At 42.9% G+C, this 26,601-nt stretch overlaps 1 protein-coding gene and 1 long non-coding RNA gene across 5 annotated transcripts in view; one reads left to right on the forward strand and one right to left on the reverse strand.

Annotated features, from left to right (window-relative positions):
- LOC108709442 (metabotropic glutamate receptor 4) overlaps positions 1 to 26,601 on the reverse strand; it is a 257,543-nt gene that overhangs the window by 122,259 nt on the left and 108,683 nt on the right. For all 4 annotated transcript variants that reach the window (XR_001934634.2, XM_041583822.1, XM_041583823.1 and 1 more), the window contains exon 4: positions 25,635 to 25,770. Coding sequence is in view for 3 of the 4 variants with exons in the window: in XM_041583822.1 (XP_041439756.1) it covers positions 25,635 to 25,770 (136 nt within the window). In the remaining variant the exon portion in view is untranslated. The remainder of the gene's footprint in view (positions 1 to 25,634; positions 25,771 to 26,601) is intronic.
- Positions 16,298 to 17,010, forward strand: LOC108709444. Its single transcript, XR_001934636.2, has 2 exons — positions 16,298 to 16,408; positions 16,586 to 17,010. It is a non-coding gene; the product is annotated as an uncharacterized LOC108709444 (long non-coding RNA).

Raw genomic sequence — 26,601 nt, forward strand, 5'->3', positions numbered from 1 at the left:
ACCTGTGAAATACACCCCACAAACTATATATTGCTTGAAAGTGCACACCTGCAGCTATTCAGTGGCGCCATCCTTTCTTTCCTGCATGCAGATTTGTGGGCGCAGTTCTCCATAGAAGATTGTGGTTTGACCTGAAATAAAGAAAAAAAAAAGTTCCAAAGTTAGATTTCTCCCAAAAATTGCCATGACAACTACAAAAAAACCTATTAAGTATCAATCTCCAACTTCTCCTGAACAAAATGATACCCTGCATGTATGGGTGCACCTAAAGACGTGGCCTCCAAACACCCCAAAACAGGGTCAATACACAAGAGCAATTTCAGCTGGAAAGTTTGGGGCCGCGCTATAGGTGCATACCTTGCAGTTCTTCAGTCAAAACACCCCTTTACCAGTGAAATACCCCCCACAAACTATATATTGCTTGAAAGTGCACACCTGCAGCTATTCAGTGGTGCCATCCTTCCTTTCCTACATGCAAATCTGTGGGTGCAGTTCTCCGTAGAAGATTGTGGTTTGACCTGAAATAAAGAAAAAAAAAGTTCCAAAGTTAGATTTCTCCCAAAAATTGCCATGACAACTACAAAAAACATGCTAAGTATCAATCTCCAACTTCTCCTGAACAAAATGATACCCTGCATGTATGGGTGCACCTAAAGACGCGGCCTCCAAACACCCCAAAACAGGGTCAATACACAAGAGCAATTTCAGCTGGAAATTTTGGGGCCGCGCTCTAGGTGCACACCTTGCAGTTCTTCAGTCAAAAACCCCTTTACCTGTGAAATAACCCCCACAAACTATATATTGCTTGAAAGTGCACACCTGTAGCTATTGAGTGGCGCCATCCTTTCTTTCCTGCATGCAGATTTGTGGGCGCAGTTCTCCGTAGAAGTTTGTGATTTGACCTGAAATAAAGAAAAAAAAAGTTCCAAAGTTAGATTTCTCCCAAAAATTGCCATGACAACTACAAAAAACGTGCTAAGTATCAATCTCCAACTTCTCCTGAATAAAATTATACCCTGCATGCATGGGTGCACCTAAAGACGCGGCCTCCAAACACCCCAAAACAGGGTCAATACACAAGAGCAATTTCAGCTGGAAAGTTTGGGGCCGCGCTATAGGTGCACACCTTGCAGTTCTTCAGTCAAAACACCCCTTTACCAGTGAAATACCCCCCACAAAATATATATTGCTTGAAAGTGCACACCTGCAGCTATTCAGTGGCGCCATCCTTTCTTTCCTGCATGCAGATTTGTGGGTGCAGTTCTCCGTAGAAGATTGTGATTTGACCTGAAATAAAGAAAAAAAAAGTTCCAAAGTTAGATTTCTCCCAAAAATTGCCATGACAACTACAAAAAACGTGCTAAGTATCAATCTCCAACTTCTCCTGAATAAAATGATACCCTGCATGCATGGGTGCACCTAAATACGCGGCCTCCAAACACCCCAAAACAGGGTCAATACACAAGAGCAATTTCAGCTGGAAAGTTTGGGGCCGCGCTCTAGGTGCACACCTTGCAGTTCTTCAGTCAAAACACCCCTTTACCTGTGAAATACACCCAACAAACTATATATTGCTTGAAAGTGCACACCTGCAACTATTCAGTGGCGCCATCCTTTCTATCCTGCATGCAGATTTGTGGGCGCAGTTCTCCGTAGAAGATTGTGGTTTGACCTGAAATAAAGAAAAAAAAAAGTTCCAAAGTTAGATTTCTCCCAAAAATTGCCATGACAACTACAAAAAAACCTACTAAGTATCAATCTCCAACTTCTCCTGAACAAAATGATACCCTGCATGTATGGGTGCACCTAAAGACGTGGCCTCCAAACACCCCAAAACAGGGTCAATACACAAGAGCAATTTCAGCTGGAAAGTTTGGGGCCGCGCTATAGGTGCACACCTTGCAGTTCTTCAGTCAAAACACCCCTTTACCTGTGAAATACCCCCCACAAAATATATATTGCTTGAAAGTGCACACCTGCAGCTATTCAGTGGTGCCATCCTTCCTTTCCTACATGCAAATCTGTGGGCACGGTTCTCTGTAGAAACTTGTAGTTTGATCTAAAATAAAGAAAATATAAGTTCCAGTTAGATTTCTCCAAAAATTGCAATGACAACTAAAAAAAAACCTGCTAAGTATCAACCTCCAACTACTCCTGAACAAAATGATACCCTGCATGTATGGGTGCACCTAAAGACGCGACCTGCAAACACAAGCGCAATTTCAGTTGGAAAGTTTGGGGCTGTGCTCTAGGTGCACACCTTGCAGTTCGTCAGTCTAACACCCCCTTACCTGTGAAATACCCCCCCCCCCACAAAATATATATTTCTTGAAAGTGCACACCTGCAGCTATTCAGCAGCACTATCCTTGCTTTCCTACTTGCAGATATGTGGGGGCAGTTCTCCATAGAAATTTATGTTTTGACCTGAAAAAAAGAGAAAAAGGGTCTAAAATTACATTTCTCCCCAAAATTGCCATGACAACTAAAAAACCTACTAAAGGTCTGTCTTCAACTTCTCCTGAACAAAAAGATACCCCACATATATTGGTGTACCTAAAGATGCAGCCGCCAAACATTCAAAAACTGGGGCAATAGGTAAATTTGAGGCTGTGCTCTAAAATCACACCTTGCGGATTTTCCCCCTGTACCTGTGAAATACCCCACAAATTGTATAAGTACTGAACATACACACCTTCAGCTTTGTAGAAGTGCTGTCCTTGCCTTTGTATATGTAATATTCTGGAGCCTATTCTTTACAGAAATGCACATTTCCTAAGGAAACAGGAGAAAAAAAAAAAACAGATTCAACATTAGATTTTGCTCCAATTCCCCAAAGACAAGTAATAAAAACTTACTGAATATTCTACTTACCTTTATAAGTTTAGCTGAGCTTCTTTGGACCCTTTCATTTCATCTGTACTCAATTTCTTTGGAAGTGCTGCTTTTTCTTTGTTTTTTGGGGGGAGGTTACTGTTAGAACACTAAATGAAAAAACTGTACATTTATGGAAAATATATCTTGCCACCAAATAGTCACCAACACCCCAAATCAACCCACCTCAATACGCCATACCACCACAGCATAAATATTTTAATTTGTGGCATGAGCACACAAAAACTGTATGAATAGCTGTATCAACCAAAATTCTACAAAAACCTGAATGCCTATACTAATTACAAATATACAGTATATCTCACAAAAATAAAAAATATCCTCAGTAAATGCATTGAAAGCTGAGCTATTAAGTTTTCAGAGAAAGTATCCTGTGTCTCCAAAAGTGGTATAACAAACTGGTAAACAAAAGAGTAAAGTGGCTATAGAGGAAGCTGATCCTAAAACCTAAATCTAGACTTAGGCTAGGACAACACGAACGATTCCGGCGCGATCCCACGCACTGCCAAAATATGCATGTGATTTGTTGCAAGCGACAAAAATAAGGTAAGAGATAGAATTGTCGCATGGTGTCGCACCATTGATCCGACGCGACACGACTGTCTGATGCAGACGCAGTGCGCAGCGTCTGCATCCGACAGTCGTGTCGCGTCAGATCAACACTGCAACACCATGCGACAATTCTATCTCTTACCTTTTTTTGTTGCATGTGACGAGTTGCATGCGTTGTTGTTCGTATAATCCTAGCCTAAATGTTTGAAATGCAGATTATCTCCATGTGCCAAGATCACTTTCCAAAGAAAACTGAAGCCCTTTCTAACAAAAATTCTAGAGAGAACTAATATACTAAAAAAAACTTGAAAATTTGGCCCAGAAATACAGGCTTAGTAAATGCACTGAAATGAGAGTTTATGAGGTGTCAGTAAAAAAAATGTTGTGGCATCAGAGAGATGAATCATCAGCAGGTAAGATGAAATTATCTCATGGAGTCATCACGCACCACATATTTTAGGCGCCCTTCTCCTTCACCTACACCTCAAATAACTACACCTCCCAATGCAGCGGGGAAATAAATACCAAACTAAACACAACAGAAAAGTTATATAATTGCCCTGAACACATATAAACCAGATGTATGCAATATTAATTTTGCAAAGGGGATACCAATTCTTGTCATACAGTATAGCCAATCAGTACACACAACAATTTATCATTCAATAGTGTAGCTGCGTATGGTAAATTTCAAAACATGGTTTGAAACATAACCCAGGGTTGCGAGGGCACTTTGGGCAATAGTACCGTGTATCTCGTCTGATACCCCTTTTGCGGCACACTTTGCAAGCTTTCTGGGCGAATCGCTTGCCAGGAGTGGGTGGAAGCGTGTCAATAAAATGCTTCCCCATCAATCGGGCCACATTGTCACTTGCATGCATCTCTGGAATCTCTGGAATGCCACCAAACAACAGGGCAGGGAGTATCTGCAACTGGTATTTATAATAGGATAATTTTGGGCCTGGTACTGCTGCCTTATATACAATGTATGAATTTTGAAGGGCCATTTTTATCAAATATATACCAACTTTCTTGTACCAGGCCTTTGTTTTTCGGGTGGCATTGTAATAATGTTGGAGTTGATCAGTTCTATCAACACCACCCATGTACTTGCTGTATTCCTTGCTACAGAGAGGTTTGTTTTTAGGGGGCCTACCTGCTCTCTGTTCAGCAATTACTGACGTGTCGTGGATTGTCGTCAGCATGAATATATTTTTCGTGTCGCTGTATTTGATGGCAAGGAGCTCATCCTGTCTCAGGGCATAAATTTCTCCACGACTCAGTTTTTTGTTTACAAGATCCTTGGGCAATCCTTTGCGGTTGCGATTTATTGTGCCACAGGCTGGGGTGTCTAAACAATAAAGGGTTCTAAATAAAAGGATGCTTGTATAAAAGTTATCCACATATAAGTGGTAACCTTGGCCCAGAAGTGGAGTGATGAGCTCCCAGACAATTTTGCCACTGACAGTCAGGTCAAGGGGACAACCAGGGGGGTCTAATTGGGAGTCCTTGCCCTCGTAAATCAAAAAATAGCTGGTGCACCCCGAGCTGCTTTCGCAGAGCTTATAAAACTTGATCCCATAGCGGGCACGTTTGCTGGGGATGTACTGCCGGAATTTTAGGCGCCCTTTGAAGAGAAGTGATTCATCTATACAAATGTTTTTGGAGGGGGTGTACACTTCTCGAAATCGCTCTGACAGGCTATCTATAAGGGGCCTCAATTTATGTAGCCTGTCATGTCCCGGCTCATTAGGGGGTACAGCAGTGGCATTATTGTTAAAATGAAGAAACCGGAGCAGTAGCTGATACCGGTTTCTAGGCATTGTGGCTGAAAAAACAGGGACAGACATCACAGTAGTGGTATCCCAGTAGGACTCCAAAGTATTTGCTTTAACGAGACCCATGGCTAAAGTGAGGCCCACAAACCTCTTCATCTTGTTAACATCTGTGGGATGGCACGCGTGTGCTCGAGCATATCTGGGTAGGGGATTTTGGGCAATATATTGCTCGGCATACAAATTTGTATAGAGGACCATATCCTGTAGGATGGCCTCAGTCAAAAATAATTGAAAAAAAATCAATGGGTTCAAAATTTCTAGTGTCCACCTTTACACCTGAGACTGCAGTAAAAGGGGGAATTTCAGGGGAAAAATTACCAGGAGGCCCCCACGAAGGCTCTCCTCCAGTTGCAGCATTAGCCCTATTGCCCTCTTCACCTTGATCAACCTGATCATCCACATCCTGCTCAAGCTCCATGGGCTCCTCAAGGGCAGTAACAGTGCTGCTACTCCCACCCGGTGACTCATCAGTAGAGGACTCACTATCTGATGCAGGGGGCACATACTCAGAATCAGAGTCGCTAAACTCCTCTGAACTAGATGCCATGCACAGAGCAGCCGCCTCTTTGACCGAATAAAACCTTTCGGCCATGCTGCCAACAAAATATATACAGACTCTATATATACCCTATTCAAAAAAGCTCACAATCAGAGGGACAAAAAGAAAAAAATCAAGTGATTTCACAGTATGACCTGTAGCCAGAAAAAGAAAAATTACTTCTAGTAAAAATACTGCAGTGCTTGCAAAGGTAGAAAAAAATTAAGATAAACAAAACCTATGAGCCAAAACCCTTGCACTATTGATGAATTGAAAAAGTATGTTAGCCCTATGCACCTGCCAAAAGAGCCAACAATCTGGCACACACCAGAGCCTATCCCCTTGAGCCTTCTGACAAAAGCTTCACTCTTACTCACAAGACAATAAAACACCACTCAAATTCAACCTAATATTAACACAAGTGATTATATAGTCACACTGTGATAAAAAATAATATGGCAATGCAGAACTATAAAATCCAATAAACACAAGAAACAAACAATCAAGGATAAGTAAGAAACCCTAATGGAATGCAGCACAAAACTGAAAATGCTACGGCAAAAGATCACAGTAGTGTAATGCAGCACAAAACCAAATATACACAAAACCACTAAAAATGCTATGAAACCAATACAAGAAGGCAGACTACACTGTGTGATTTACGTTTAGAATACCCTATAACAAATCACACTGTGAAATAAGGTTGCAGAAATAATAAGCAGCAATGAACGCCAACACAGAAAATTCAATAAACACAAGAAAGAACAATCAACAAGTAAGAAACAGTAGTGAAATGCAGCACAAAACCGAATATACACTAAACCACTAAAAATGCTATAAAACCAAGAAGGCAGATCACACCGTGAGATTTGGGTTCAGAATTCCAGATCACTAGTCACACTGTGATAAAAAATAATATATGGCAATGCAGAACTATAAAATCCAATAAACACAAGAAACAAACAATCAAGGATAAGGAAGAAACCCTAATGGAATGCAGCACAAAACTGAAAATGCTACGGCAAAAGATCACAGTAGTGTAATGCAGCACAAAACCAAATATACACTAAACCACTAAAAATGCTATAAAACCAAGAAGGCAGATTACACAGTGTGATTTGGGTTCAGAATTCCTGATCACTAGTCTGTCAGGGAGCCGGGAGCTCCCTCCAGGGAGGTAGTCAGGATCAAGGAGGAAGCCCTCTTGAGGGTGCAAGGTCGTGGTATCCAAAGGGTTAAGCAAAATACAAGGTCAAAGTCCAGGCAAGAGTTCAAATCCAAGGCAGGAGCAGAAATCAGGATAACAGGATACAGAAACCCAGGTTCAAGGTAGCAGAACCTATTCTTGGGCGCCCTTCTGGTGTCCTGGGCACCCTTTTATAGTCGAATTTGGCGCCATAGTGACGTCACTGGCGTCCTTACGCCGGCGTGCTTGCGCCGGCGTGTTTGCGCATGCGCGTTTGCGCATGCGTCGGCGTTGCGGCGCTTGGGGTCCCAGCGCCCACGTGGGCCGACTGGGCGCCGCCATCTTGGATTCTTCGCCGCCGGGAGCGGACGCGACCCTTCATGCTCCCGGACGCCTTGACAGTACCCCCCCCTCACGGGGGGGCCTCAGGACCACCAGGACTTGGATTCTGGGGAAACTTGGAATGGAAATCCCTCACCAGACGAGGAGCATGAACATCAGAGTGTCCTTCCCAGGAGCATTCCGCAGGGCCAAAGCCCTTCCACTTGATGAGATATTGAAGAGAGCCCCTGGAGATTCTGGAATCAAGGATCCTTTCCACCTCATATTCTTATTGACCATCCACAGAGATAGTAGGGGGGTGAGACTGGTCCATAGAAAAGCGGTTGGAAGTAGCGGGTTTCACCAAGGAGACATGAAACACGTTGGGAATTCGCATCTCAGGGGGAAGCTGAAGTCTGACAGCCACCGGATTGATCACTTCTGAGATGGAGAATGGACCCACAAACTTTGGACCCAATTTAGGAGATGGCACCTTCAATCGAATGTTCCTGGAAGACAACCAGACTTTATCACCAACCTTGTAGGGAGGAGAGGGTCTATGTCTTCGATCAGCGAAGGTCTTGTGCACAAGAGCACTTTTCTCCAAATTAGACTTGGTTGCAGCCCAAATAGCGGACATATGGGCCGCATGGTCATCAGCGGCTGGGACATCAGACAAAACAAAGTCTTGCGGAAAGGCTTGAGGATGTTGGCCATACACAGACATGAATGGAGATCTTCCAGTGGATGAATGACAGGCGTTGTTATGGGCAAATTCCGCCCACGGGAGAAGGTCAGACCAATCATCTTGGCATAAGGATACATGATTCCTCAGGAATTGTTCTAAGGCTTGATTCACCTGTTCAGCTGCCCCATTAGTTTGGGGGTGATAGGCAGAAGAGAACTGGAGAGCAATACCCAAATCCTTGCATAAGGAACGCCAAAACTTAGCTGTGAACTGGGAACCTCTGTCAGAGACTATCTCCGCTGGGAATCCATGCAGACGGAAAATGAATTGAATGAACAATTGAGACAATTCCACCGCAGATGGAAGCTTCCGTAACGGGATGAAGTGGGCCATCTTGCTAAAGCGATCAATGACAACCCAGATGACAGTGTTCCCACTGGAGGGAGGAAGTTCGACTATGAAGTCCATTGCCAAATAAGTCCATGGACGAGAGGGGACAGGCAATGGCTGTAGTAACCCGCTAGGGCGAGAATGGCTAGGCTTGGAAGTGGCACAAACAGTACAAGCAGAAACAAAGTCTTTGACATCTTTACGAATAGTCGGCCACCAGACTAGACGCCGTAAAAGTTCAAGAGTCTTAGCAGGACCAGGATGTCCAGCTTGCTTGGAGCTATGAGTCTGTTGCAGGATAGGCAGACGAAGTTCAGGAGGTACAAATGCCATTCCGATGGGGGTATCAGGTGGGGCAGAAGATTGACCGGCCAGGATTTGATCAGCAAATTGAGGGTACAAAGAAGCGATGATCTTGACAGGAGGGATAATTGGCTCTTGTCTTTCAGGAGAACGATCCACCGGAGTGAAACTTCGGGACAGAGCATCGGCTTTCCGATTCTTGGAGCCTGGGCGATAAGTCAAGACAAAGTTAAATCGAGAGAAGAAGAGAGCCCACCTTGCTTGTCTGGGATTCAGCCTCTTGAGAGATTGAATGAACTCAAGATTCTTATGATCTGTGTAGATCGTGACTGGAATCAAGGAACCTTCAAGGAGGTGACGCCACTCTTCTAAGGCAAGCTTGACGGCCAAGAGTTCTCGATTCCCTACGTTGTAATTTTGTTCGGCAGGAGAGAACTTCTTAGAGAAATACGCACATGGGTGCAACTTTCCATCAGAGGAATGTCTTTGGGACAGGATAGCTCCAGCTCCAACTTCAGAAGCATCCACCTCAATGAAGAAAGGTGACTCCGGATCAGGATGGCGGAGAACCGAAGCAGAAGTGAAGGCATCCTTCAAGGATTGAAAAGCTTCAATAGCAGGTGGGGGCCATGAGCTGGGTTTACCCACTTTTCGGATGAGGGCCAGGATAGGTGCAATACGGGAAGAGAACCCCTTAATGAATTGCCGGTAGTAATTGGCAAAACCAATGAATCTCTGGATTGCCTTGGTGCTCAGCGGTAGAGGCCACTCTTGGATTGCAGACACTTTCACAGGATCCATCTCGAAACCCTCTGGGGAGATGATATAGCCCAGAAAAGGAATCTTGCACACTTCAAACACGCATTTCTCCAACTTGGCAAAGAGAGAGTTCTTCCTCAAACGAGAGAGTACTTCCTTCACCTGGGAGCGATGGCTTGCTAGGTCCTTGGAGAAAATCAGGATGTCATCAAGGTACACGACGACAAACTTTCCCAAGAGATACCGGAAAATGTCATTCACAAATTCTTGGAAGACAGCGGGGGCATTGCAGAGACCAAAGGGCATCACGAGGTATTCATAGTGCCCATCACGAGTGTTGAATGCTATCTTCCATTCGTCACCCTCACGGATGCGGACGAGATTATACGCCCCACGGAGATCCAACTTAGTGGAGATTTTAGCCCCCTTCAGTTGGTCGAAAAGTTCTGCAATCAGCGGCAATGGATACCGGTTCTTAACTGTGATTTTATTAAGTACCCAGTAGTCAATACAAGGACGTAGGCCTCCATCCTTCTTCTCGACGAAGAAGAATCCAGCCCCTGCAGGAGAAGTAGAAGGGCGAATAAACCCCCGCTGGAGATTTTCTTGGATATATTCCTTCATGGCAGAGGTCTCGCCTGGGGAGAGAGGATAAGTGCGACCTCTAGGAGGCATGGTTCCAGGCAGGAGATCAACTGGACAATCGTAGAGACGATGAGGAGGGAGAAATTCTGCAGACTTTTTACAGAAGACATCAGAGAATTCCTTGTAAAAGGAGGGAAGCGTCTTCAAATCAGATGTAGAAATATTCACCCTCTGGATGGGTTCAGCAGGAAGGCAGTGCTGTTGGCAGTATGGACTCCAACGGGAAACCTGCCCCGAGGACCAATCAATGATAGGATTATGCAGGCGTAACCAGGGAAGCCCCAAGACGACTGGAACAGAAGGACAGGAACGATAACTTTTCTTTATGTAAAGTCCCAACCTGCACAGGCAATTCTCCAGTCGTCATAGAGATAAACTCGGATTCAAGGGGTCGGTCATCAATGGCGGTTACTCGAAGTGGAGGAGTCAAAGGAAACAAGGGAACATTCATATGCTTGGCAAAGAGAGTGTCCATGAAATTTCCGGCAGCTCCAGAGTCAATGAAAGCTGAGCCAACAATGGTCTTAGAGGACAGACGGATCTGTAAAGGCAGAAGAAACCTGTGAGAGTTTTCTTGTGACTTCGGAGTAATACCCCTTACGTGAGTCTTTCCAAGATTACCTTGAAGAGGGGAACTCTGAGGCTTCACTGGACAGGAGTTGGCAAAATGAGATTGACCCCCACAGTAGGGACAAAGTCCAGCCGTACGTCTCCGGAGTTTCTCCTGTTCAGAGAGACGAGCTCTTCCGACTTGCATAGGTTCCTCCGGAGGAATAACAGAAGGCTGCTGGGGGGTAGGAGGTAATAGGGGTCTTTGAAAGCGAGGAGCCAGCATGGGTTGAAACTTCTTGACTCGGTCCCTATCAGCTTGATGTTCTCTCTGACGGGTGTCCACCTTGACAGACAAAGCAATGAGGTCTTCAACCTGCGTGGGTAATTCACGGGAGACCAGGTCGTCTTTGAGGCGAAGAGAGAGACCATTGTAGAAGGCAGCATGATAGGCATCATTGTTCCAACGAGTCTCAGCAGCGAGAGTACGGAATTCAATGGCATATTCCGCTACACTACGATTCCCTTGGCGGATCTGGAACAGACGAGAAGCAGCGGTCGCCACTCGACCGGGAGCATCGAACACAGTCCGGAATTCTTTCAGGAAGGCTTTAGCATCATCAATTAGAGGAGACTCCTTCTCCCAGTGCGGAGATGCCCATTCAAGCGCTTTCCCCGCCAGACGGGTGATCACGAAACCAACCTTAGCTCGCTCAGAGACAAATTCTGCAGGTTGCAGGGCGAACCGAATCTGGCACTGATTCACAAAACCACGACAGGCTTGAGGGTCGCCACTGTAGAGAGGCGGTGCAGGAATACGTGGACCAGAAGTGGAGGACTGTGTAGCCATATCGGCAACAACTAGCGTGGGCGTTGTCGGCGTTGGAGTAGTCGGCGTCAGCATAGATAATTTTTCTAGAATTGACTCCAGCGTGTGTCCAACATAATTTTGCCGAGCTTCATACGCCTCCATGCGAGTATGCAGACCTCGAAAGGCCCTGCCGAAATCTGGCTGAGCTTCCTCAATGAGATCCATGGCCCAAGAATAATGTCAGGGAGCCGGGAGCTCCCTCCAGGGAGGTAGTCAGGATCAAGGAGGAAGCCCTCTTGAGGGTGCAAGGTCGTGGTATCCAAAGGGTTAAGCAAAATACAAGGTCAAAGTCCAGGCAAGAGTTCAACGGCAGGCAGATCAGGATCAAATAACAAGAGTCCAGGCAAGGGGTCAAAACCAAGGCAGGAGCAGAAATCAGGATAACAGGATACAGAAACCCAGGTTCAAGGTAGCAGAACCTATTCTTGGGCGCCCTTCTGGTGTCCTGGGCGCCCTTTTATAGTCGAATTTGGCGCCATAGTGACGTCACTGGCGTCCTTACGCCGGCGTGTTTGCGCATGCGTCGCCGTTGCGGCGCTGGCGTCCCAGCGCCCACGTGGGCCGACTGGGCGCCGCCATCTTGGATTCTTCGCCGCCGGGAGCGGATGCGACCCTTCATGCTCCCGGCGGCCTTGACATAGTCACACTGTGATAAAAAATAATATATGGCAATGCAGAACTATAAAATCCAATTAACACAAGAAACAAACAATCAAGGATAAGTAAGAAACCCTAATGGAATGCAGCACAAAACTGAAAATGCTACGGCAAAAGATCACAGTAGTGTAATGCAGCACAAAACCAAATATACACTAAACCACTAAAAATGCTATGAAACCAATACAAGAAGGCAGATTACACCGTGTGATTTACGTTTAGAATACCCTATAACAAATCACACTGTGAAATAAGGTTGCAGAAATAATAAGCAGCAATGAACGCCAACACAGAAAATTCAATAAACACAAGAAAGAACAATCAACAAGTAAGAAACAGTAGTGAAATGCAGCACTAAACCACTAAAAATGCTATAAAACCAAGAAGGCAGATTACACCGTGTGATTTGCGTTCAGAATTCCTGATCACTAGTCACACTGTGATAAAAAATAATATATGGCAATGCAGAACTGTAAAATCCAATAAACACAAGAAACAATCAAGGACAAGTAAAAAACAGTAATGGAATGCAGCACAAACTGAAGATGCTATGGTATAAGATCAATGAAAATAAATATAAGAATACTGCAAAATAACAGTAACACAGTAATGAAAAGTAAATTCAACAAGCTCAAAAGAACCAAGAAAATGAATATAATAAAAAGAAAAAAGAAGTAGGTAGAGAGGAAACAAAGGCAAAGTAATACAATGTATGTATGTATGTATGTATGTATGTATGTGTACACTTGTAATAGGTGTGTATGAATGTAAGTGTGTAAGTGTGTGTCTGTGTGTAAGTGTGTGTATATGTTTGTGTATATGTTTGTGTATGCAAAAGTGGGGAACAAAAGTAAGAATAAATGCTAAAAGAAAATCAATTTAGGTAAAATGTATAGTAAGTGTGTGTGTATAGTAAGTGTATAGTAAGTGTATAGTAAGTGTATAGTAAGTGTAAAGTAAGTGTATAGTGTGTACAATGGGAGTGCAAAAGAGTACCAAATAGGCAGATCTCACCAACAATGGACACTGGGGGACCGCAAGCTGTAGCAGGAAGGCTCCTCCAAAAACATCCAGCAGCAGAGACCAAAGGGGGCGGCTCCAGAGGGTAGCAGGTATTTATATCCAGCAGCTACACGTGGTGATCATGTGACTGGAGCATGGGGTCGGCGCTGGGGCATCTGGTTGGAGGGGAAACTAGAAGATTCCATGCTCGTTGCCTAGGGGATCGCTGACCGATGTCATCACTGCAGGGGCTGACAGGCGCAGATCTGATTGGAGCCGATCGTGAGCCGATCGTGAAGAGGAGGATCTGTCCTGTGGGGTCGGCGCTGGGGCAATCGGTGAGGAGGAGGGTCAATAGGAAGGCCTCTGCTCGTTGCCTAGGGGATCGCTGACTGATGACATCGCTGCAGGGGCTGACAGGCACAGATCTGATTGGCGCCGATCGCAAAGAGGAGGATCTGTCCTGTGGGGTCGGCACTGGGGCAATCGGTGTGGAGGAGTGTCAACAGGAAGGCCTCTGCTCGTTGCCTAGGGGGATCAGCAAGCGGATCTCACCGCAGGAGCAGCGCTGACATGCGCTGATCCTGCATAAGGTACTACTGGGGGTCGGCACATGTAAAGGGGGTCGGCGCTGGGGCAATCGGGACAGGGGAGGGTTAACTAAAGTCCCATTGCATGTCGCCTAGGGAGTGTGCAACACGATCGCACTGCTGGATCACAGCCAGCATGTGCAGATCGCAGCACAGGGAGGCTGGGGGAGAAAACGTAGGTACTACGTTCTTGGCACTCTGGTCCCTTTCCTGCCAGAACGTAGTACCTACGTTCTTGGCAGGCAAAAGGTTAAGGGACAGTTTGCAGCAATATGCCCTAGCATTTGGCACCTAAAGCACCGTATTAAGACATTACTCAGTCCTTTATAGGGTGGGGACTTTTCCGAGGCAGATTGCTGGGTACCATGCCCCCATCCCACAGTCTCTCCACTTTTAGGCCAAGCTTTATCAGTCCCAGTGCCCTTTTCCCTCAGAACAGTCTTACCATTTCCTGAAGACCTCATCTTTAGGGTGCGCGGTGGTTGTGGCAGACTGGAAAGCTTCTCTGCAGCAACATACCTTTCCACCATTTCGACCAAATGTTCAGCCGTTTTGGGATCCCCGTGGCTCACCCATTTCCATAATGCCGTAGGTAGAGACAGAAGGAAGCGATCCATTAATGGCTGTAACCATTTCTTGAACAGGTGTATCAGGTCACGCATTTGAGGCCGGGGAGACTTGTCTACTTGATACGCCCAGGAGTACACACGCTGGGAACGGACAGCAAGGGTTACACCCAATCTGGCCAGGATCTCTGCTTTGAGTTTCTCATAGTCCAAAGCATCAGCTGGATCCATGTCAAAGTATGCTTTTTTGGGGCTCACCTGACAGGAAAGGTGCCAATATTCTAGCCCACTATTCCTTATGCCAGTTTTCTCTTTCTGCTGTTCATTCGAAGGTTACAAGGTATGCCTCAACATCATCACTTGGAGAAACTTGGTTAGCCAATATAGTACTCAGACCAGCAACAGCAGTTTGTGCCAGCTTTCCACTCTTGGTTGTGAGCAACTGGACATGTTCTTTTATAGTCTCTCTGTCCTTCCTTTGCTCCTCTTGGTTAGCTTCCATTTGTGCAATTAACCTGCGGTTGGTCTCTTCAATGGCTAACTGCTGCACTCTAGTAGCTTCTTGTTGAGCTCTAGTAGCCTCTTGCTGTGTAGCAGCAGCTTGTAGTAAAGCCTTAGCAACATCTTCCATTAATTCCATGAATACAAAGAAGGAAGGCAGTCTTTTAAGTTTAATTGGTACCTCGTGGAGAATCGGAGGCGTGAATAGTTAACAACTATTCAAAAAATGAGAAAAAGATAGTAAAAGCCCCCGCACTCTCGAATAAGTTAAATTAATTATCTAAATTATATCGTGAACCAATCAATTGATAAATATAAAGTGCTTGTGCTAATAAAGAGAACTTGCTTGGTTAATTGAAACCTTCTAATAGGTTTAAATAGGTATTAAACAAATAACAAAACAACAAGTTCAGAGAAGCATAGAGTTGCTTTTTCTGTGTATAAAAAATGGCCAGTGCCAACTTGAACAACATCTTCCATTGTTCCGGCAATAGAAAACAGTCTTTTGCAAAAGCAGATAACTAGGTGTCTGGCCCTTTACATTTTTCAAAACAGTCTTTTCTGTTTCCAGATTTTTGTGCCAAAGCAAATTCCACCAACTATAGTGATTACAGGTAGTTGGACCGTGGTCTCACTGGGGAATAGACCTTTGTGTACATTTCCAGACACTCCAAAACAGAGGCACAGACAGTTCAGTTCAGCATAACTGGTCTTTGACCAGTTTATTAGAAGCTTTTTCAGTGAGACAAAATACAGAAAACAAAAAAAACCTAATACAAAGGTACTTCCCTTACTAACCAAAGACAAGGGCCTTGTGCCCCAATCCCTTACAAAGCAAAAATGCACAAAATAAGTTTTTACACACTTACATGGCAGTTAGAACACAGAACAGCAGCTCCTGCTTTCCCCAAGGTTCTCTCTCTCCTTTGAAGGGAGCCAACCCCTGTGCAGCTGCAGCCTAATCACCATGCAGCTACCTGTCTGGGAACCCAATTCACCTGGAGGGGCCTACTGGACTGGAGGATTCACCCACCTTTGTCCATTGACTCCAGGACATCGTAAGCCAGCTTTTACTTAAGCTGAACAATAGTAAAATAAAACATTTTATTTTTCCCCATTGCAAAACTGACATTTGTTGAGGTTACCACACATATGACAGGAATCTAGGGGACACATAAACTGCATAAACCTGTTTCCCAGTGCTTCTCTTACAACACTTTAAATGTAAAAATGGTCTTTATAAATAAGTTCATTAGCCATATTTACCAGCAAAACCTTTTTGTACCATGATGATCAGCTACTAGTTAATTCTTTCTCTTTGTACTGTTAGAACAGTTATATGTCTTTTCATTTGATTACAGGTATGAGCAGTCCTTCAGCTCCATCTACTGGACACTTGTAGCTATTTCCTGGTGTTAGTTATTTGTTTAATAAAGTTAGTCATTGACTTCTGATGTCATAACTCCAGGTCACAGGAAGTAGGTGTTTCCAGCCTGTGCAGTTCATCTCATGTGCTTTCAGCTTTCTCCATGCTAAACAGGCCCTATGCAGCATTGTTGGTGAGTGTATACAGTTCTATTTGTTTAATATACTCAGCTTTTGCATCTTAGATAGAGAGGTTTGTTTCTGTTTGGTAGCAGATTTATTACATCTGTGTAATGTATATGCATGTGTACTGTATGTATATTGTTTCACCAGTCCAGCCACTTATACCTCTTTATTTGTATGTATTTCAGTTTTACCCTTTCATCTTTAAATACCCATTAAACAAGTTAACAACTTACACAGTGTGGTGCTTTGAAGAAGGGTTATCTGCCTGTCAATCTTACTTCAGACAGTGAGCAGGACAGAACAGTAGACAACATCACGCACAGCTGATGCAATACAGCACACTCTTTGTCATTTGGAAATACCCTTCCCCTACTTTTTTGCCAACAAGAATTATAGGGTTAATCAGTTGCTTATTATTATTGGAACTGCTGTAAGATTGAGATGATGTAAATAAGCATTTATAGTACTATACTGATATATAAAACACTTGTTTTCAATGGTGATATTGATGCCTAATTGTTTTTAAATGTTTTACAATGCTTGTAATTTATATGGCTAATGAATTGATATGGCTAATGAATTTGCAATAAAAAATTTTAGTCTTTTAAAAGTGTGGTTCAATCTAATGGAGGATGCTGGGAGTTGTAGTCTGTGTTTATTGTGTTACCTCCTTTGAACCCCCCACCCAGTATTGTTACAGTTTAAAATTAATTGGTTAATGCGAATGGTTATGGGTGGATTATAACTTGGGTGACTGTTCTAAAATTATAGTTAGTGATACTCAGAGTTCCTTGTACAACTCAGTCCTCAGCCTTGTGCCTTTATATGGTCACAAAACCCCTCAGTGACTTAATATTCTTATAATTTAAAGTATCATTCATGAAAGCATGAGTGATACTCAGAGTTCCATGTATAACTCAGCATGCAGACTTGTGTCTTTAATACAGGTATTGGTATAATTTACATATAATTTACTCATATAATTTACAGTTTACAGTATTGCTTTTCCCCATCAGGTTACTTTCACCTACATTTCAAGTGCATTAAACCTCCCAGTCTCGTTCATTCTCCTCCCCTTTTTACATACCCAATGGTATTTACTGGCTATTAAACTATATTAAAGTGCATATACACTTTATTATACCTAGCTTTGTGTCTTAGTCACCAAAATATTGGTAAAAGTGTTACTTTAAATACAGTACATTTACCTACTCGCCTGACCCTGGAAAATTTAATGCAGACGTCCATGGCTTAAGACGAAAAAACATTACTTTTGGTTAGTACAGGTATGGGACCTTTTATTCAGAATGCTTGGGACCTGGGGTTTTCTGGAAAATTGATCTTTCTGTAATTTGGATCTTTATACCTTAAGTCTGCTAGAAAATCATTAAATGAATCCAAAGGGCTGGTTTTGCTTCCAAATAAGAATTAATTATATCTTAGTTTGGATCAAGTACAAGGTACTGTTTTATTATTATTGAGAAAAAATAAATACTTTTTAAAAATTTGGATAATTTAGATAAAATACAGTCTATGGGAGACAGCCATTCCACAATTCAGAACTTTCTGTATAATGCGTTTCCAGATAACAGATACAGGCTTTCTCCATGCAAATCTGCCATTTACATTTATTGTTATACGTTTTTTCAAAGTACTTAAGATCTGGATTTAGTACTTGTTTTTTGCAAAAACATTTTTTTATCTGATCCACTGCTTCTCTCCACTGAAGCCCATACATGTAAAACAAAATAGATTGAGGAATAAGGGTCAAACGCGGGTCTCTGCTGCAAACTATTAGTGTTTAATAACACAACTGGTTGTGTGCAAAGCTCTTTTTCAAATTACAAATAAGCCATTTAAACACAATTCCCAAAATTTTGTGATTAGTTATGGACACTGGAAGGGTCCTTTTGTAGCCTGGCCACAATATTATTCTAGCAAATAACTGATTTGTGTTAGTCCACAAACAAAACCACAATGTCCGTAAATAGTCCATGTTGTGTTCATTAGTGTTCAAAAAAACAGAATAAATGGCCCAAACAAAGCCCATCCAGTTAGAAGAGAACATCTTACCCTAGCATTGCCAGTGGCCTGCCCAGAGCTATAGCTTAACAAAATTAGAGTTTACCAGTAAATAAAATAAAAGAAAGGTAAACACCGCTGTATAAGTATGGGATCTTCTGCACACAAACTAATCTGCAATTATATATATTCGTTAGCCCAATATGGGAAGGTGAAGCATATACCAAGTGGGTTGCGATTGGATATACAGCAAAACAGAAAATCTTGTTCTTATACAGCCATGGCAAGAAATCTGTATAAATGCCACCTAGATTTAATAGTTTTAACTATTGAAAGATTACAAAAAAAACTACGCAGTGCACAGTGAAGTCATTAAACTGAAAGAGCAGGTGACTGCAAGCAGAGGAGCAGCACAAGCGGAAGTGATCTTCAGATCTTGGTGCAAAGTAAGGAGACATCGGCGCAGATAGCAAGATAGTGTTCTGGTTACACATTGTGGCTTGGAACAATCCATTTGGTGTAGGAGAGACAGAGATGAACAACTGAAGGGGGATCCTCTTGTGAATACTCACTAGAGTAACGGAAAGGATAGAACAAGCAGAAGCTTTAAAAACATTTTTTTCTCCACAAGCCAGCACCAGCCGCCAGCCAGTCAGTCGTTACCTTTGTTAGGGCTCCCCTGCATTCCGTTTTTAATGCGTTCAGCCGCAGAGGGGCGCAAAAGTAGACGCATTCAGTTTTTTTCAATGGGGCTGTACTCACACAAGCACATGTTGGTGCCGAACGCAGGTTGAAATGCAACATGCTGCATTTTTCCTGTGTTCGGTGCCTACATGCGCCTGTGTGAGTACAACCCCATTGAAAAAAACTGAATGCGTCTACTCCTGCGCTCCCCCTGCGGCTGAACGCATAAAAACGGAAAGCAGGGGAGCACAGCTTCAAATGCTCGTCTGTAAGAGCCCTTAGATTAAAGTGCGCCAACACAACCCAAGAGAACTAATCTGCTGGTAAAAAAACCTGTATTTAAAAACGGGTTAGGTTTTAGCCTACAATGCTGACTTTCTTGATTGAGATATAGATTTTCAACAGTTTCTTATGACTTTGGAATTTAAAATGATTTTTTTAAGTGAAATTACATTTGTTTTTTGTTTTTAAATGAGTTTGTTTTCTCCAGTAGCAAAAAAATAATGCCCTTACAATATTTGATAAAGTTAAAGCTTAAGGTGGCCATACATGGGCAGATAAAGCTGCCAATATCGGTCCTTTAGACCAATTCAGCAATTTATCTGGCCGTGTATAGGGGGCTTCCGACTGGTCTTCCTGATTGATATCTGGCCACAATATCAATTGGGAAGGTTTCATTTTTCTGCCGTTTCATTTTTCCCCTAGGACCGAATGTTGATGGGCATATCGGTGAAAGATCCACTCGTTTGGCGATGTTGCCAGATGAGCGGATCTCTTCGTGTATGGCCAGCTTTTTAGTCGAGCAAATTCCTTGTTGTCTAAAAGATATGAATGACCTTCTAAATAAGTTGTCTATGTTATAAATTGTTGGGGCCTGATTGTAGTTTGTGTAGTATAGATGTAGTCAGCTTGAACACATCTACACCACAAGATAGTCAGATGTATTGAAGAAAACTTGCTTGAGACAGATCTCACACATAATATGGTATACTTTTTGATTGATCTTCTACAATGAAATTACTTTAGATTCAAAGATAATTATTGGCAGTGCCAAGTGACCTCAATGGGGGCAGCAGTCACTACCTTGTTCGATAAAAGGAAATTTTTAATACTCACCGTAATTTCTGTTTCCATGCAGCATTCAACAATGGGTTAATCTCCCTCTGGGTCAATGGACAGGACCTCCCTCCAAAAAAAGTTAAAAGGGACAGTCCCTCCCCCACTTACTTGTCTTGGTTGTAAAGCTAACTATTAACTTGGGTGGGAATTCCCTGGTAAATGCTGCCATAGGAGGTGACCAGGAAACAGAAATGACGGTGAGTATTAAACAATTTCTTGTTTTCCAAGTCACCCATGGCATGCATTCACCAATGGGAACTACCAAAGCTGATAGCAGGGAGGGACACCACGAAAGCTTGTCATGAACATAATATGTTTTATTCAGCAAAGTGTACAATTGACTGCAAAAATTTTTTCTCCCAAATCTAGCTTCTTGGGAGGCAAAAACACCCAATTTATAATGTTTAACAAAAGTGTTGACTGAATCTTGAAGATTTACAAACTAATTCTGGTGATGCTTTGGCTTCCATCGCCCAGGAACTTGCCAATGCCCTAGTCGAGTGGGCTTTAAGTCCCAGGGGAACCTTCCTGCTTGCCACAAGCCTTTGCAATTCCTGCAACGATCCAGGAACTTATCGCTTTCTTCTAAGGAGCTTGGCCTTTCCTGAATCCACAGGAACTACAAATAATTTGTCTGATTTCCTCAAGTTTTTTTTCTTTCCAAATATATCTTTACTGCTCTTACTAAATCCAATTTATGCCAACCGACCTCCTTTTCCATTTTCGGAGACGGACAGAATGAAGGTAGTACCGCCTCTAGGTCTATATGAAATTTGTACACTACCTTTGGCAGAAATTTAAAGGCAGGTCGCAGCACCACTTTGTCTTTAAAGATTGTTGTAAAAGGCTCAGATGCACATAAAGCAGAAAGCTCTGCCACTCGCCAAGTTGAGGTAACTGCTACCAACAAAACAACTTTCAGAGTGAGGTTCCACAATGAGGTTTCCCACAGTGGCTCGAATAGAGCTTTTGTTAATGCATCTAGAACAAATGGCAAATCCCACGCTGGTGACACTTTCTTTATACATGGCCTTACTCTCATTAATGCATTAAAGAATCTTTGTACTAATGGTTCTAGAGCTTTTACTGTTAGTGCTGACACTTGTACTTTAAGAGTGTTCAGATGGAGACCTTTAAGATAACCTGAGAATAAAAAATTCAGTAGGGTAGAGGCTGTGGTACATCTAGGATCTTGACCCATAGCTATTGTAAATTGGACGAACTTGTCCCAAATTTTATAGTACTGTGTTGATGTTGAGATTTTCCTTGATTTTAACAGGAATTCAACAATCTCATCTCTTAAATTCAGCTCTCTAAGCCTCTCCCTTTCAACCTCCAGGCCATCAAGGACAGGTGGTTCTCCTCTTGACACTGACACATTCCCTGGGTCAAGCATCCTGGAAATCTTGGAATTCTCCTTGGATTGCTCAGAGTCAACTTGAGAAGCAGTGGATACCATGGCCTTCTTGGCCAATGGGGAACCACGACTACCTTGTCTGCTGCATCCCGGCCCACCTTCTTCAACACTCTCCATATGAGAGGAATTCTGGCAAAGACATAAATCAACCCCATGGACCAGTCTTGCCTTAGGCCGTCAACCGCCTCTGCCTCTTTGCATGGGTATCTTGAAAAAAATCTTTCGCATTTTGTGTTTTTTACGAATGCCATGGCATCCACTTCTGTAAGCCCCCACGTGCTTACTAAATCCTGAAAAATATCTTTGTGTAGACTCCATTCTCCTGGATCTACCATAACAACTTAAGAAATCTGCTTTTATATTTTTTGTACCTGGCAAATGAATTGCTGTCAGGTTCTCTAGTAATTTTTCTGCCCAGAAAAAATTTGATCTGCTTCCTCCACCAATGTCATACTTCTGGTGCCTTCTTGTTTTTGAACGTAAGCCACTGCTGTCATGTTGTCTGACATCACTTTTATGTTCTTCCCCTTTATTATTTCCTCGAAAGCGAACAAAGCCTTTTTTATCGCTTTTAGCTCTAGAACGTTTGAAGATACCTGCATCATTTCCCAGGATTCCTGGACAAATTGCTCTTCTAAATGGGCTCCCCAACCTATGCCTGATGCCTACCACTGAGGCTCTTCCAAATACATACCTCTTGCCAGATTATTTTAAATGCACCGCCATTCTAAGTCTTCTTTTATTCTCTGAGGCAACCTCAACTTTTAGTTAAATTTAGTTGCGGACACTTTACTTTCCTTAGTACAAAGTTTTGAAAGCCTCTTGAATGCCACCTTGCCCATTTTACTACCTGGATGGCTGAAAACATCAAACCCAGAACTTTCATGCAATGTTGCACTGTCACAACTGACATAGTCTTGAAGGCCTTCACCGCTTGAGCAATTTTTTGTTGTTTCTCCTTTGGAAGACTCACTATGTTCTCCTCTGTCTGAAAATATGCCCCTAAGAATGAAAGAGACTGTATTGGGGACAGATTGCTTTTTTCCACATTGATTATCCATCCATGACACTGAAGAAATTCTACCACCCTTCTTGTGTGGATTTCTACTTCTTCTCTTGAATTTGCTGTCACCAGGATGCCATCTAGGTAGTGAAAGACTGCTATCCCCCTCCTTTCTTAGCTCTGCTATGATAGCAACGAGGATTTTGGTAAACACTCTTGGTGATTGGGACAACCCAAAGGGGAGACATTTGAACTGTACATGAACTTCGCCTACTGCGAAGTGCAGATACTCCCTGTGTTCTAGGCAAATAGGTACATGGAAGCAGGCATCCAAATCTATTTTTATGAGCCAGTCTCTGACCGATATGGCCTGCATGATTGACCCCAATGATTCCATCTTGAAACTTCTTCTCTCTAGAAATTTGTTCAGTTTCCTCATGTCCAAGACTGGCCTCAATGCCCCTGAAGCTTTTCTTCTCAAAGGGAAGTTGGCACAAATTGGCTTTTGATGCCACATCTGCAGCCCAAGGTTTCAGCCAATGAAAGTGCCATTGTTCTTGCCATGAAATGTATCAGGTCAATAGAGGCTTCCGACATAAAGTCGACAGCTATTTTACAGTCTGACAGCATCTCCAATAACTTTGGCCTCTTTACATTAGTTGAGATCGCTTCTTCTATATCTGTCACCCATACTTTCAATGCTCTGGACACTGAAGTAAGTGCTACCGCTGGTCTACAAGCGGCCCCTGCTGCACCATGTGATTTTTCTAGATTAAACTCAATCCTGTTTTCCATGGGCTCCTTAAAGACTGCTGCATCATCCACCAGCAATGTGGTTCTTCTAGTAAGCCTCACCACTCTAGCATCCACCTTAGGTGTAGCATCCCAGAACTTCCTCGTCCTAAAATTGATATTTTTTAAGGAACCTCCCCGCTTTTTAAGGCCTTTTCTCCGCTTTTTTCCCACTCTGCTTTTACTATTTCTTTAATAGAAGCATGTACTGTAAAACACACAGATCTTCTGTTTACTGAAGGAAAAAGTTTGTCAGCCGAGGAGAATTTAGAAGCTCCCATGGGAAAAGTCAAAGTCTACCTTACCGCCTTTATTAGTGGTTCTATTATGGCCACATCAAAGTTCGACTCCTCATCTGAATCGACTTCACCTTCCTCTGAGCTTAGCGGTGAAAGTATTTCTGATCCATCAGACAATTCACCTTCAGAGACACGGAATCAGTTTGTCTAGAATGAGCCTGCCTTGGCCTCTTCTTAGCAGTTGCCACTTCTTGAAACCCTTGAATGACTGCCTGTTTAATAACAGCTGCTAGGGATTCTGCAAATGCTTGGCTTCCCTGTGCTCCAGCTGGTCCCGGGTTCTTCCTGACTTCGTACCACAGGCGCCGCTTTCTCTGTAGTTTTATCCTTTTTCTCAGAGGAAGAAAGGCTGTATAATAATAATAATAATAATCACACAAGCAAATTAGTGATTAACTCTCTCTCTCTTTTTTTACTTTTTCTTTTTATATATGATAACGCTCACCTTTTCCCCTTGGGATGAGGTGGTTTGCCTGGCATCACGGAATCCATAGGCGTGCTGCACATAAAATAATATTTTGTCATACTTGCCTTCCCAGGTATTCTGGATAAGGAGAAAAACCCCTTCACATACTTGCTTATTGCCAACTGTAAATCACTCAAAAAATCCGCAAAAGGACAGTGACAGGAAGCATTACCCGTTTAAAAAGGTGCTGCACTGTTCCAGCATTATACTTTCCGAATAAGTAAAGTGATCTGGCCATTATGTATAATACATGGTCCGTGCCCCCAACTCCACCTATTCACTTTCTGGTGCCAAAAATCCAGCCACGCACTCTCCCGTGTGCAGTTTGCCCATTTCCAAGATGGCGGCTCTTTCACTTCCGGGTTCCTTGCTCAGCACACTACTCCCGGCAACTACATGGCTATTGCAGAGCACCCTTTCCACCCTACCTTCAGAATGACCGAGTGGTTTGCCTGCATTATTCTCCTGCCACGATCTATACTCCGCCGTCCTGTCTGAAGAACGTGCTAGCTGTGACATCATCACGCGGTGACCAGCCGCATCACAAGCGGAGCGCATCCCCTACCTGCACCTCCAGCTACATTGTCTACCTAACCCTTAATGGGAGGTAAGACTGGCCCCTGGCTCCTATTCCACCAGTCCCTGGCCCTCCTCAGCTAACCTCTACTCTAGGGGAGCCTCCGGACTTCCAGCATGTCGAGGGGAAGAGAGATGAGTGAAAAACCCCCCCTTATGCTGGGCACCTCGAAAAGCATGCTCCTGATTTGAACATCCATTGACCTCCGGACAGGACAAAAAAGACAAGTAAGTGGGGGAGGGGCTGTCCCTTTTAACTTTTTTGGAGGGAGGTCCTGTCCATTGGCCCGGAGGGAGATTAACTCATTGGTGACTGCATGCCATGGGTGAGTTGGAAAATTTGTTAATTAGAAAAGGAATTTTCCTCAATGATCTGTATACAGAACATTTGATTCAAATAATCAACATTTTTTAAAATGATGTCCTTATTTTCAGTCATAATAACACAGTACATTGTACATCTATGGGACCTGAGAATGCTCAGGACCTGGGGTTTTCTGGATAATGGATCATTCCATAATTTGGATCTTCATACCTTCAGTCTAATAGAAAATCATATAAACATTAAATAAACCCAATAGGCTGATTCCGATTACACAAATGTTACTCATTTTTTGGAGAAGTCTCCTTAATTAAACCCATGACACACCTCCACAAACCTGTGTTATTAATTTCACAAATATGTACCTTTTGATTATTTTCCTCAAAACATAAAATGTTTGTGTGATCGGTTTCTTTTTTTATAACTCAGGTCAAATAAAAGCAGAAATATTGAAAATTAAAAAGGATTCACAAACTTCCAAACCCTACTGTAATACCCATGCGAAAAATCTAGGTGAATAAATTCTCTTTATACCTTATATCATCCTCACTAGCGAAGATAATCACAGCACGAGCATTGGATGTTTCTAGAAGGCGGCGAATGATCTTATCAAAATCTCCAGGTTTGGCTTCTCTTGGTATCTTGACTGACTGTGCCACACACAAGCTGCCTGAAGAGAAAACAGAGGTTGTCAAGCTGCACTGAATGTAGTTGAAACAACAAATTGCCTACTGCAGATCCAATAAGCACCAGAATTCCTAGCAATCTACATCCATTAAACAGTACATATGTGCAAAATAAGTAAGAGAGATTACCAACCTAAGGGGTCCGTTTACTAAAGTGCGGTAAATCTGACTTTAAGTTTCCGCATGTTATCGCTGAGAATATTTTTACGCCAGAATATTCGCAGCGACTAAGTTTACTAAACAGTGATACGCTCAGAAGTCATTGCGATCACTTGCGGTAACTACGTTAAGGAACCAGCTTACGTTAGCGGTAATTTTAGCGAGTTCCGAATTTTCTGGCGAAAAATTAAGTTTTTGAGAATATTTATGCTATAAAATAGTCTTGTTTTATGGCGGTTATTATGGCAATTTTTACGGTGACATTTATGGCCAGAAATGCATCTTCAAAACTCATAAACTTTATTGACTGATGATTATACCATCCAACAACATCAACAGAGTAACACCAATCAAACATGTCTGCATCATATAAACCCTTCTGCCAATAGAATCATAGGAACAAGAAATGATACCAGTCAATCTCTTTGCTTCATAGAAATGCACAGTTTAATGTAGCCAATCACAATGAAACCAAAAAAGTGTAGAGGCTGACGAATCCTTGGACTGTGATGCCCCCTGCCAATAATACACCTCTGAGCTGAAACTGCTGCTGTTGCAACAGATATAAGCAGAAGCCAAAACATCCTGTCAGCAATAGCTACGATCTGTCTCCTGTCAGCAAAGAATGATGGGTAAAAAAAAAAACAGTATTATGG

This window comes from Xenopus laevis, chromosome 2S (assembly GCF_017654675.1).
Source record: "Xenopus laevis strain J_2021 chromosome 2S, Xenopus_laevis_v10.1, whole genome shotgun sequence".
NCBI classification, from domain to species: Eukaryota; Metazoa; Chordata; class Amphibia; order Anura; family Pipidae; genus Xenopus; species Xenopus laevis.